The sequence below is a fragment of the Saccostrea cucullata genome, unplaced genomic scaffold (assembly GCF_032062105.1).
Source record: "Saccostrea cucullata isolate Sc308-1 unplaced genomic scaffold, CSIRO_AGI_Scuc_v1 ctg3007, whole genome shotgun sequence".
Lineage (NCBI taxonomy): Eukaryota > Metazoa > Mollusca > Bivalvia > Ostreida > Ostreidae > Saccostrea > Saccostrea cuccullata.
The window spans coordinates 27,411-42,158 of NW_026919901.1; the positions used below are offsets into that span (position 1 = coordinate 27,411).

General features: G+C 36.4%; 1 protein-coding gene and 1 pseudogene across 1 annotated transcript; both read right to left on the reverse strand.

Moving 5' to 3' along the window:
- Positions 1-14,748, reverse strand: part of LOC134239940 (golgin subfamily A member 4-like) — a 56,139-nt pseudogene that overhangs the window by 6,492 nt on the left and 34,899 nt on the right.
- On the reverse strand, positions 3,085-4,694 carry LOC134239949 (uncharacterized). Its single transcript, XM_062722081.1, has one exon. The coding sequence runs from the start codon at positions 4,215-4,217 to the stop codon at positions 3,825-3,827; it is 393 nt and encodes a 130-aa protein (XP_062578065.1). The 5' UTR covers positions 4,218-4,694; the 3' UTR covers positions 3,085-3,824.

The following is a 14,748-nucleotide window of genomic DNA, read 5'->3' on the forward strand; positions in this document are numbered from 1 at the left end:
ACAAGATCTTAAATATTCATTTTAATATGTCAACCCTTTGTTTGTACATTGAAACAAATATATACATTTGTCAAGAAGCAAATAACTTTGCTATAAGTGTGTTTGACTGTATTAGATCTATGATATTACCTTGTACTTATTGACATCCAGTTTCTCATCATTAACTGCCCGCTTCATGATTTTGGCATTCCTCTCAGAGTCTAGTCTGGTAAACATAATGGCTGACTCTGGTGGAGCCTGAAAATTATTGATAATAGTATTAAAGTAGATTGAGCTGTACTATAGTAATTTAAATGTAATTAAAGATATTAAATACTGTAGAAATACTCTTTTCCCTATTAGGGCTTCATGATAAATATGCTGGCGTGAAGCCTTGTAGTTCATGTACCTCATGAATGTTTAAAAATTTAATTCATTTCTTATATTTCAGGATTTTTTCCTCTTATCTGATGAAAATATTTCCAGTATAACTGATTTGATACTAAAATTCTTATAAGAGAGAACAACAGATAAAATACATACCTGCTGAACTCCTTCAGATGGCGGCCTCTCCTGGCCAGATGCTCTACCAAGGGCATTTAACTCTCGCTGTAACTCGTTAATAGTGTCCTGCATCTCCATCATAACCACAGTGTTATGTCTAAGGAAATAATATAAAATATTATCATTCATTAATACTGCACTTTGTTTACGAAGTGTAATAAATCTCAAATTTTTATAACATTCTTATTGAAAATTATGATTTTTGGTGCAATACTTAAAATCAAAAGTTAAAAAAAAATATTTGCCTGCCCTCCCTGAACTCAGCATGGAAAAAATGGGTTGGTCGGTAGGGAGGAAATTCTTTAATTCCAAAAAACTTGCAAATGAGATGATGTCCCTTTATAGAGGATTATCCAACCATAAACCTTTGTTCTGATTCATTTTTTTGATCGTTATGGCTTGTCCCTGCCTGTAATTTATTTTAGTTGTAATATAATCATATTTACCTCATTTGTTCTTCATGTTTCTTTGACTCCTCATTCAATTGCAATTGCCTGAAAAATAAAAAAGTATGGTTTCACAAAATTTATATATATCAAAACATCTTGAAAGTAAAGGAAAATATATATTAAGGCTTTATGTGAAATGCTTGAAAATGCTATTCTCTTGCGTCAAAAACCTAAATTTCATGTGTCAATTTTAAAACAGCAAATATTCCCTTTTTCTTGCCACCCCTGAAAACTTACAATCTTTCATAGTTTTGTTGTAACTAACACATTTAATATACAATCACCTGACAAAATAAGGATCCACCCCCTGAAAACTTACAATCTTTCATAGTTTTGTTGTAGCTCCTTGAAGGCCTCCTTCTCAGATGAGGCACTTTGGGGGAACCTGGTGGACAGGGAGTGATTGCTCCCCCTAGTGACAGTCTGACCACGCCCAGAGTCTGCAGATCTCTCCCGCTGCTGGATTGAGTTACGAGTTTGGTCACGAGACACCATCATTCCGTTGAGTGATGACACTAACGGCTCACGCTCGATGTACAACATACTGCTGAGTACACTCATTATCTCCTCTAGAGCTGTAAAATAGGAAGACTCTTATTAATGCATTGCAAAACTAGAAACAGCAATTTTTACCATGAATTTGACAAAAAGTCTGAATTTAATCATTGCATCTAGTAAAAAATTTTGAAATAAAGGCACATAAAGACATTGTAAGCTCCTGTGCTTTGTAAATCAACAGCAACATACCTCTTAAAGTCTATACATTTTTGACTTCTCATTTTTAATATTTTAAAATGAAACAACAGTACATGTCATAAATGAATGAAATTATTGCAGGGGTTTGCCTCATGATACGTAGGATCTACCACTTTATAGTGCTATACTTACTATAGTAGACATTTTTAGTCATGTTCTCCAGTTGGGGCTGTACTTTGCCCTCCATGTCAAACTTCACTGAGTCCAATTCCTGCAACAGCTCACTGGCCTGGAGGAACTCTAAAAATAATAATGTGAAAGTTGAAGTTAACAGTGATTGACCTAAAAAAAAAATATAAGAATACAAATCTGGAAAGAGGGCATAAAACGGACCCCCACAAATTGAGGTGGGATCAGGTGCCAAGGAGGAGTGAGCATCTCCTCTCTGTGCACCTGACAATGATAGCTTCACTTTTAAGAAAATGAAAGGGTGGGGGATGCAGAGGAAATTTTCTATTAAAATCAAAATAGTTACCAGCATTCCCCCTAAATGGGTAACTACTTATCACAGAATAAGTTTTTGGTGACAGTTTGATCTGATGTTACCCCTACCTCTGTCCTGCATGACTCTGGACAAGTTCTCCTTAAAGATAACGATGCCCTCGTATGCCTTGAGGTACTCCCCCACGACTGGGTGTTCTGCTAACTTCTTGGACATCGCGGTGCTCTGGCGACGAGCGTCAGGGGGAGGGGAGGTACCCCTATCCTCCATCTCAATCTCCTCTGTTAAAAATCAAAGCAAATTTTTTTATTTTTTTTATCGTAATGCTTTACACAAATAATGCTTGTTCAGTCTTAAGAAATCTTTCCATAAGAAACAGAAGCAAGTGACAAATATGCATCACTGTAAACTGAAGTTTTTTTTTTACTTTGCTTTGATCTGTATGTTACTGGTGTTCTCAAGTGAAAGCAAAACCTGTACAGATTTGATTTTGCCAAAGACTACACAATGCCACATTTATACAATCACATGCTTGATATTTTCAACAATTTTTCTACACACTGTATTATTAATATCCATATATTTTAAAACATCTGTGAAAATTCAAATGTCTTCAGATCAGTTTAATATTTTTTCCAATGCAAAGAAATTCACCTTTAATTTCATCTGGAATGGGGAAGTCGTCGTCCTCCACTAGCTGGTCTTCTATAGACCTCTGTGAGGGTACGGAGATAGCTGGGGACTTAGAGCGACGTTCCTCCGCGGCTAGTCGCGATTCCTCTAGACGATTCCTAAACTGGTTCCTCAGTGAAGCGCGACTCTGGGAGGAACTCAAACGAATCTCGTCCTCTGTCAATTCTGCACCAAGTTCTGGGTCAGTCTGGGTCTGTTAAATGTTTGAAAAGTACAGTGTAATTAATTAAGAAAATTGATTTTTCTAAGGACTGTTAATCCTAAATGACAATAATAAGAATGTAAAAATGATAACATTCCTCATAATACCTTTATAATCATACTAAGAACGTGCACTATATTTATTAGGATTTTTGTTAATTAAAATTATTTTAAGTAGAAAAAGATAATTTCCTAAACTTCCACTAGTTTCATTTCTCAATAAAAAATTTTCAGGAGTCAAGAACTTTAAACTTATTTTGTTTCATTGAAAACCAACTCAAAGTCACACATATGCTTACACAATCCAGTTAGAAAAAAAATACAACCAAACAATAGCAAAAGATTAAAACAAAAAAATAAACACAAAACATGTTAAATTACACACAAATTCATATAATACAACACTGAAAAGAAAATCTGCATTCATTTTGCTTATCCCTGAAAACAAAAAAATTAGAGTGGACTGAAACATTAAGGAAGCGTGGACTCATTCAATGTGGGACACGGTCACTGAACAGATTTTGTGTAAGCATTTCAAAGGGAACATATCAATAGAAACATGTGATGATTAAGTCAAAAACATAATACAACCCAGGAAGTCAGCAATTTGTTAGATGAATCTGAGATCGATATTATGGACATTTGTGAAGGTGTCATGTGATAGTAACAACTTATGGTGCCATGTTACGTTTCCATAGTCACACATTATGTTGCCATGTTATGTTTCCATAGTTACACATTTAAGGAGGTAAGGGAAGGTTCACCTGGGCGTCACATCCAACACGGGACGGATATACCTCGCTATCCATCATCATAATATCCAGCTCTGTATCCGCTCCACCATGACGCGCAATCATCGAATCTGTGGTCTTCCCTGTACCTAACAAGTACTTAAAGGAATCCTTGGATGATGACGTAAATGTGTCCCTGATGGTGCTCCCTCCTGTCGCCATGGTAGCGAAGGTCATTTCCCGTTTGCCTTGAGGGGCAGATATGACCTTCTGGCTCCCCCTGGTGGAGAGATTGCTCCTGTGGGGTCCATACCGCTGTGATTGGGAGGATCCAAGATATCCGTGGAGCGGGGGGAGGGGGTGGAGGGACGTGTAGGAGAGCTCCTGTAGGAAAGTCATCATGGAGGATGGCTAGAAATGGGGGAGGTAAATGTAACAGCATCATTCAGAGATTATACAGTTTATATAGCTAGAAATCAGGGAGGCAAATGTAACAGCTTATTTCATTCAAAGATAATAACAGTTTACATAGCAATGGTAAATATATTATATTTAAGTGCAAAAAAAAATCTAGATTGTAAGAAAATTTAATAAAGAAATGGAATCCTTGATTTTGTATTGATGTTTACCAATGTAAACATTGAGTGGGCATTAAAAATGTTATTTTCAAGAAGCCAACACTGTGTATTTATTGAAAACCAATACATGTGAGGTTTTTTAACAATAAAGGAAGAAATTGAAAAAGTTAAAGTAGGAAAGACCATGAAGACTGCAAAGTTAATGGAGAAGAAAAGAAAGGGGGAAGGACTCCTGACAGCAGTTTGACTTTGTTTTAAAATTGAGATATTCATTTGACCCCTAGGTTTTTTGTGAAGAAACACAGCAATCAGTGAGAAGTCAGGTGTATGATACCTCATCCCTTGTGTTCAAAGAATCTCGGGTCAAAGGTCGCAGTAGTTCTACAGGTAGATTGGGTGTCTCCGAGACTCTAAAATCATCCTCCAGTATCCCGAGCTCAGACATGGCTCGCGAGTTGAGATCAGCAAACTGATCGAACATTGTATCTGGCAGGATGCCAAGCTGTATGGATTCCTCGGTCAGCTGACTGGCCAGGGAGATGATGGTCAAAGTCCGTTCTAACTGGACGTCGGTCAGAATCGGGTCAGAGCTGATCTTCTGTAAGGCACTACGTACGTTTTCCAGGGTCCTGTTCTGCATGGAAGACAGATTTTCTTCTTCTAACATGGACTTCACGTTGTTAACAGCAGCCTCCTGGGAAGGAGGGAGTTCTCTCCCTTCAACAGCTCCGTCAGTGAATCCTGGGGAGGTGCTGAGTACGACCCGACCTTGAGCTGGGGTCACGCGAGGGGTCAGCCAGGCATCTTTATGACCGGATTCGGGGCTTTGAAGAAAACTGTGGGGGGAGTGAACAGACTCCCTACTGCCGCCCTCGGATATTTCTTGTATTGGGAGGGCGTACTGGAGCTGAGACTGTGACCTCAATCCACGACCCCCATTATCTAGAGGTCGCGGGGATCCAACAGGGGTCCTGGGACCAGAATGAATTGCCTAAACAAAGTTTAATTAACCGTAATTTCTTTTACATCTTTCTTAACAAGTTAGTTTAAACTCATTAGCTAGGACTTCACAAAGAAAAAGTTTTTGTAAAAATTAAGATTTGCGGAACATTTTCTTTTTCCAGTCAAATGATGAAAATTTTAAATAAGCAACAGCACTTCAACTTTTTTGTTGTTGTTAAAACAGTAAGCACACCCACTAAACTCTGTAAAATTAAATAATTCAAAAGTTGTTCAATTCATGTTTAATAACAACTCCCTTATAGCAACTAAATCAACAATAAATTACCCCTGAATCTACTTTCACTTTTTTAGCTTTCTTTGGTAAGGACTGAAATGAAATCGGTATTATAAATTCTGAATTCAAACACAGGACCAAGTGGACTGTGTACAAAATAGTTTGCTTGATATATACATGATATAAGCTGTCCAGGTGAAGTTTCATGCTCTGCAATTATTTTCTTTTTATTTGTTCTACTCCTTTTTCTACTGTTTGTACTCTGAATAAATGTTTACCTACTGACTCTGTTTATATAAATATGTAAGTATTATTACATCTATCTAACTGTGCCGATAAAATAATAAGTGCATGTATAAAGAGTATCTAGTACATGTACATGTAACATACATGTACACAATATATTTAATTTGAAAGTTGTCAAAATTGATAATATTTATTAATCAAATTCATGGCTTTACTTGAAGCTTGAATTCATATTGACAAGGCTGAAACATATTATACAAAGATAACTGTGAAAAACTGCATGATGTTTTTTATGTGTTCTATGTGCACACGATACATTTTAATGCATAACATGCTAAAAATATTGAGATATACTGTAAAACTGACTGCACAGAAGCCTCATTCAATATATTTGTAACTTAAAACACAAACAGAAAAGTTACAAGTTTATACACAACAACATCAAATAAGTCTGGAGTATTGAGAAGTCTAACATAAGCTATGGTGTGAGCTCCACAAAGGGAGGTAACTTTTACCTGTCCATCGACCAACAGTTTATAATTATCTGACATGGAAGTCTGTCTGTCCAGCTTGTAAGAATTAAATTCATGTCAACAAAAAGGTTCTTATTATCTATCATCATGAATGTATCAATTTAAAGATAAAAAGATTATATTTTGAATGAGTATGTTTTTTTAAATCACAGAATTCTTGACAAATGCTTAAATTTTCGTAATTTTAAATTAAGAAATATTGAATAATATACAAATACATATTCCCTTTTATTTTAATTCAAATTTGTGACCTATTAATCAATCATATCTCAAAAAGTTATTTTTGCTATTTCATGCTTTTTCCTAAAACAACATATTAGCTCTTCCACCTAACTTTAGAAGAAGACTTTAGATCCCCCCCTGTATTTACCTTTCTGACTTCCTCCACTCTGGGTGAGGGTTCCTGGGGTTCCACTGCCGGCGGGGCTGACATGGCGCCTGACGTTATTCTGGCTTCCGCCTACAACATTGAAGGGAAATTTTAATGGCCAGCTTCCTATGTAACAATCTGATACTCAAATCAGGGTTATAGCAACATTTAAGATTTCAATAATTAAAAAATCATTTTTATTGTTACCAAAAAAATATCTTAATCAATTGTACAGTAGAAATTAAAAGCAGACAGAAAAGCAAAAAAAAATATATCAAAGAAATGAAAAAATAACAAAGATATGGATGTTAAAAATTGTGAGCAAAGGAATTCTTCTTATTTCAAACTGCAAAAAAGTGGCATTAATTAGGTGCTGAGAAAAAAGGACCATATAAAAACATACAAACAAAGATGATATGCATACATCAGCTTTAATTCAGCAAGTTTAATATTTTGAGTGAAATAGCAACAAGAAAAAGAGATGTTTTATTATAATGAAGACGATGACTATAATGACAAAGTGAATCATCATGACATTATTTTAATTCACAATGCATTAATTACAGTACACATATAGACATCACAATTTTTAAGTGTCATTAGGGTTTCAAAGTGAATGTCAATGTTTTGCAGTGATTCTTTTTGTCTCTGTAGTTTATATCAATTTCTTGTGACATACAAATGGGACATATCTTGTGGTAACTTGACGGTTAAACACATTGATCTGTGATTTTGAAGTCCCTGTGAGGGGCCTCAGTTATTTGTGCTGTTATTTTTACACCCTGTGGTGTACCTCAGATCTAAGGTTATCCTCCCTGGTACTCCCCCTCCTCCTCATGTGACCTGGGGCAGTGTCCACCTTACGTGAGGCGTCTACATCCTCCAACGTCATCCTCACCTGGGGCTGTGACCTTGTCCTAGAGACGACCTTCTCCTCAAAACCAAACCCAGACATCCTTCTTCCTCCTTCCTCATCAAACTCCTCATCCGAGTATTCCTCATCAGGAAGATTGAGGATTTCTTCCTCGGACCTGAGCCCTCTGGAGGACAGTGTTGTTTTCCTCGATGTCATCTTGCTGTGATTCCTCAGTCCAGTTGTTCGCCTGGACTCCTCAACCACCTCCTCCTCAATGTCCTCCTCATCTTCCGATCCATCTTCCATTTCTGGTTTGAAGCTAAAGTGGGTGCCTTGTCTGGACTGCTTCTCTGAGAGTCGGGATTTTTCAGAGTTGCGAGATTTTCTCAGACTCTGGTGAGTGTTCTGGAGAGATTCTTTGTCGGCGATGTTTCCACGTGAACTCCTTCTTGAGGTTGCCTTGGAGACAGGGTCGAGTTGTTCTACGTCGTCAATCAGACTTTTACGTCTAGACGAGACTCGTCCCTCTGTGCCTGACCGCTCACTCCTGTCTCGTGATATCTCACTCTTATCTTGAGCTGATATCTGGCTCTTACCTCTGCTTGACAACAAGCTCTTATCGCGACTGGACAGTTGGCCTTCATCCTGAGTTGACATTTTCTGACTTAACTCAGATATCTCAGTCTCAGCACCCTCAGGCTGTAAACTTCTCTGAGACGCCCTCCTAGAAAGGGATTTCAGCCCCGACTCACCGTGAGACAAACTCTTCCTGGACAAAGACCTGGATTTCAAGCTTCTCTGTGACTTTGTCTTGTTTCTAGACAGAGGCTCACTGTCGCTATCTATAGCGTTGTCTTCATCTTCTTCATTCGGGTCTGTCAGCTTAGAAATCTCGGTGTAAAGCCTGTCAGACTTGCTATGCAAGCTGGCTTTAGAGAGCGAGGACTTCCGTTTCTGTTCGTCTGTGTCGTCCTCGGATTGGGAACTGGTGGACTCCAGTCGGTTCTTCCTGGATTTCCCTCTGGATAACAGCCAGGGGGCGATGTCTCCGTCCAGATCCGTGGAGGAGACGCGGCTAGAACTGGATTTCTGTCGCTGGGACTAAAAGTTTGTGGCAGCCATAATCAGAACACATTCTTTTCAATATACCTCATCATGTTTAAAAATTTCATAGAGATAAAGATACATTTTGTAACTTTCGTACTGCATGCATATGCATATGCAGAGTATGCAACATTAATGGAATGTCTGATAAAACTTCAAGATTTCAAATTCTGGTAAAAATATTTGGTAATCAAAATGAATACATTATGTAAGATGTACCCTTTCAATTTTTAAGATCTGTTTCAAAATTGAAAACATAGGTTTTAGTAAAACAACCAATAACTTCTATAGGAAGTTGATAGTAAAAGGAAAACCAACCAGATAAAGTGGCATTCAATACTCCTTGTTTTAATAATATATTCATTATTAAATTGAATTTAAGCATTTGTATTTTTACCTTGGCGTCATCTGTCTGTTGCATCAGATTGGACAGTTCCTGGTCTGTTCCCTCGGTAACCACTTGAGGGGGTGGAGACACCTGTTTGGGGGGAGGGGTCACGACCTTGGGGAGAGGCTGACTGATTCGCCGGGTGATATCTGAGGCCTTAGTCTCCTCTTCCTCCTCCTGAAAAATTATTTTTTGAAAATTTAATTTTAAATTAATCTCCACCTTTTCATATATAGCTTGATTTTTAAGCTATACTGTCTGCATCTCTGATATTGTATTGGTACATTGTCAATATTAATCCATCTTTTCCATGGAATACATTTTGTATGACACATTATAATAACCTGATAACATCCACATGTTAACTAAATAAGATAGGAATATAAATTCAAAGTTTCAAATTTTCAATTCTTTTCACAACTAAATCTCACTTTCTGTCTCATTTTCTCTCAATCAGCCCCAAGCCTTGTATGTAAGGAAATTACTCCACGAAAAAACTCATCCTGATCTTGTCACAAATTCTGCCATTCACTCATTACAACCAAGCTACAGGTGTGAAACTACCCCCACCCTACTGTCACTGGACATGTTAAGTATACATATACCTACCGTACTCTGCATAGAATGAGAAATCCTGGATACTCCTTCTAGTTCTTAGCTTCACACAGAGAGAAGAAAAAAAAATCCAATGACACTTCAAATTCTCCTTAGTGTAACTTCTAATCAAACACTGACATAGCTATCCATCAAAAGACACTATGTATCACTAATATCCCCATTACATAACATGCCGTGTTTTCAGGGGGACAGTTCCCTGGTCCCCCTCCTTTTGATTAAATTCTCCAGCTGAGGCTAAATCACACAGATAACGACCGTCTCTCTGTCAAATCAAAGCTTTTTTGTATCTCTCTGTACATTACCATTGACAGGCATCTCCTTGATCTGGTAAGTTTTACACTGTTCTTGTAAATTAGTTTATGAATAACATGGTTTGTTAACTGTTGAGGGATTTAATATCAAGGCCAAGTCATGTTAAATGACAGATTTTTAAAGATCCCCTGAAAGGTTTCATTCCTCTGATAATATACCTTTAAATGAAATTATTACCTCTCCAACCCCCCAACCTCCAACCCCCCTTCCCCTTCTGGACAACTCCCCCTTTCCTGATCTTAACCAAGAGTTATAAGACCTGCAAATCAAATGCTGAAAATAATTTTTAATTTTCCTTTGATAATAAATTCTTTTAATATACAATGTAGTACTCAACAAAGTGAAAGACCACTAAATATGCAAAGTCCGAGAAGCCAAGTACAGTTCAATGCGGCTTTTTCTCTATGTGTAAGAGTTTTGTGGCATGAGATTTATTTATAAGAAAAAAAAATCCTATGATTTGTTGTTAAAAATTAACTTTGCTTGGCCTGATTAGGAATCACCGCCCTCTGAATGCTCTCCGTGCACCCTTTAAATAAATCAGATAGTGACAGACTCTTTACATATCTAGGATACTTTGAATGATCTTGATCGTAGATAATTCTTCTAAAAATCACACTGACGTCCCCATACTTAAATATACCACAGCTCTCCTAATAACAAAATACAAGCCCTGAAGTTCCAACACATATTGCATATCAGAAGATTTTTTTTTTTAAATATGATGACATTCGTCTCATACATACATTTGTAATACCTAGTAAGGTGTTCTTTTTCTGAGTAGTGAATTTTTGCATTGAATATTTATTAATACAAACTATAATTTCGTCTGTGAAAATCATTAGCTGAAGGGAAAATTTAATAGAATTTTAGATTTTTTTTTTTTTACGTCAAAGCTTCACAAAATATTCAGTTACTACAGAAATTGTACAGATAAATTTTAGAAAAATGAAAACTTTAAATTTATTTTTTGTTTTGTTTATTTTACCCACTCATTGGGATTAAGGAAATAAATTCAACAAGCAATGACTCAACAAAAATGTTCTAATATGCTTACTGTATGATTGTATGATTATGCGAAAAAACTAAAAAACTGATTTAACCGCGGCGGGGACAGGTAGGTGATGATTGTATGATTATTCAGTCCTTAAGAAAAAAAAATCCTATGATTTGTTGTGAAAAAACTAAAAAACTGCATCATCAAACTGATCTAAATTTCATAAAATATATTTCTCCCTCTACCCTGGTGTAATAGTATTAATCCACTATCGTATAAAAATTTTAATTGGTTTTGAATAAGATTAACAATGAATTGTAATAGATTAACAATGATCACATGTAACAATGTCACTGCTGGGTATTTCGGTTCAGATCTGCGTGTGTCATATATGACATCATGATGTTAACAACGCATCGAATGAGATCTATAGAACATTCTTCTCTTCTTCTCAACATGCCACACAATTCTTTTTTAGTCTCCATCATTCTTCTTCCCTTTAATACGTACCTGTCATTTTGAGTTCTCTGTCAGAATTTATTTTCATTGACAGATCTTTATACAATTAACTCTAATTTATTTAAAGGGACCCGTCAACACAAACTGTGTATTACAAAACAATTTCCCAAAGTGATAAAAGGCCTATACCCATAGCAAGCTTTTAATTCATTTTGTTTATTATAGATTTTATCTATCGCTATACATGTACTTTGTTATTAAATATTAATTTCATTCCTACCCCTCTGTGTTAAAGCTTTGAATTGCTCAAATACTATACATATATGGTCCAGATATTTCAGCATTGAATTTTAAGATGAATATTAATCTCAAGGTCTAAATTTCTTGAATCAGTTCAGAGCAGAATTTATTTTCTCAAAGTTCAGACTTACAAGAGCACAAAAGAAAAGCTCTAGTCCCTCAACCCAAATAGTTCATTACCAACAGAATTCTGGCACATTTGAGCTGCTCATTTTCAAATGTGTGAATTTTCAATGATAAATTAAAGGTCAAATAATGTACAACCCCAGACTTTCTTCTTACTTTAATCACCAATCCTGTCTCATTTATTTACAACATAATTACTTTTTTTCGGCCCCCCCCCCCCCCCCCCAAGTGGCCCTAACACTCCCTATCTGACAAGGCCAGTTTTCCCTCCCTTCTTTCCCCACTTCTTCAATCCCAGTCATAGATAATCCTTTTGTCCCCCATCTACATCTTCCTTCAAGTCATTCTCTTTAGCCATCTTCTTTTTGCTAGCTTTATCTCTTTCTCCCCTTTTCTAGTTAGTTATGTGACAGCTTTTTCTCCCTCTGCCTCACATTTCCTCCTGTTTCTCTTTTCCTCTCTCTCTCTCTCTCTAAGTTAACAGTTTCTCCTGTTCGTTGATGAATTCCTCTAACTGTGTCATGGCGTCCTCAGCCTCTTTCTCTCTCTCTCCCTCTCTTTCTCCCTCTCTCTCTCTCTATCTTACCAGTTTCTCCTGTTCCTCGATAAATTCCTCTAACTGTGTCATGGCGTCCTCAGCCTCTCTCTCTCTCCCTCTCTTTCTCTCTCTCCCTCTCTCTATCTTACCAGTTTCTCCTGTTCGTTGATGAATTCTTCTAACTGTGTCATGGCGTCCTCAGCCTCTTTCTCTCTCTCCCCCCTCTCTCCCCCTCTCTCTCTCTATCTTACCAGTTTCTCCTGTTCGTTGATGAATTCCTCTAGCTGTGTCATGGCATCGTCTGCCTCTTTCTCGGCTTCTGTCTGCAGCTTCTGGGCTTGTTCCACTTGTTCTATCAAAATGTTCCTCTCCTGCAAAAATAATTTAACAATTTTATCCAAGGCTTATAATCTGGAAGTGCATTGCATTAATCTTATAAATCAATCAATAAATTCATACAAAAACTTGAAGTAAAACTTGAAGTACTTTCTAATAAAACTAAGAATAGATATTAATTAATAAAAAGGATTTGTTCCATCATTTTATTTTGCATTGTACAGAAATTCCAGTGATCTGAAGAATGACGACTTACGGCCTCCCATTTAGACTTGTGTTCCTGGAACTGAGACTTGAGGGTGTTGACCTTCCTCTGGGTTTTAGCCAAGGTCAAGGTCAGCTGCTCCTCTAGCTCCGATATCTTCTGTTGACTCTGTCAAATATCAACAGGGCATGAAGTGTTTACAACGACACATGACATTTTATCAATGAGTGAGAGAGACAGAGATAGAGAGAAAGATTTAGACTGAGGAGAAACAGATAAAGGGAGACAGAGAGAGAGAGAGAGAGAGAGAGAGAGACATGCAGAAAGAGAGAAAAACAGAGATAAAGAGACAGAGACAGAGAGAGGGACACAACGGAAGAGAGAGAGGGGTGTACAAAGAAAGAGAGAAAGAGAAAGAAAGCAACAGATGGAGACAGAAAAAAACAGGGAGAGAGAGAGATAGACAAACACACAGAAAGAGAGAGAGGAGAGATTACATACCAACTGCCTGTACTGTGAGAATCTGCCTGGGATCTGATCTTTGGGTACAGAGGCCTGCAGAAATAGAATTTGATAAATATATCTTTGTTAAATCTTCATTTCCTTAGAACAACATTTACAAAATTCTGAAAAAGCAATATTCTCAATATTAAAACTTAATTCTGAAACTGAACAGAAAAAAGAGTTATTCCCCTTAACACAGCACTTTGTAATGAAATCATTTCAATAGAATCTTGATTTAAGGCTGTATTTGACTCTTTTCAAGAAGATTTATCGCAGGTATAAAAAAAATGTAAATCTTTTATTAATGAATCATTCATAAATAATTGGCTTGGTCTATGAAGACTTTTTAACTTTTCCCTTTTCAAAACTTTTTATATGTTAAAATTCATCTCAGAAATTTACATATTTTGTTATAGGGTCCATGCGATTCATCATATAGTTAATCATAAAGCACAAAATGCCATGGTAGAAACTTGCTCCTTTATTCTTACTGCATTCCAATTTTTTTTTTTAGGAAAAATCAATTTTTGTCTATCAGTTAAGAACTCTTTTCTATTTTCTCTTCCATAATCAAACTATGGAAATCATTATTTCTTCATATTCCCTATAAATTTACAGTGTGACAAAAAAAAGTCAATATTATCTTTGTATCTAATGGTTAACCAAAGTTTGTCACTTGTTATAAAAATGTCCTAATCTCTGAGAGCTCAGTGATTACATAAGGAACATGGAGGGAATGCAGATCATAAATGTTCCCGACAACTTTGAAGTGACAGGGCTATAAATATCACTCTCAGGGCCTCATAGTACAGAAATTATGGTGTGTGATCAATTATTACAAGATAAAAATTGTAAAAAGGAAATGGAAGGTGCCTAAAGATGGGGATATAATTATCATTTTTGTCAGTTCCCCAAAACTCTGCATTTTTTCAAAAATAAAGATTTATGGCATTTTAAATATTTCTTTCAACATTCCTCTTGAAAATTGTCCATCATAAAATGAAAACAATTATGCAAATATGACAATAAATTCCATTGGGAACAAAATGTAATGCATATTAAATTTGTACTGTAAACTGATATAAAGGCACAAAAAAAAAATAAAGGTTTGGAGATTTCTGGTAACTGAATTGACAAAGGAAAAGGACTTTTCTAATGTAAAATATCAAATTTAGAGTTACTGTGTACAGGGTTATTTTCGCCCCATGTTATTTTCGTCCTTTTAC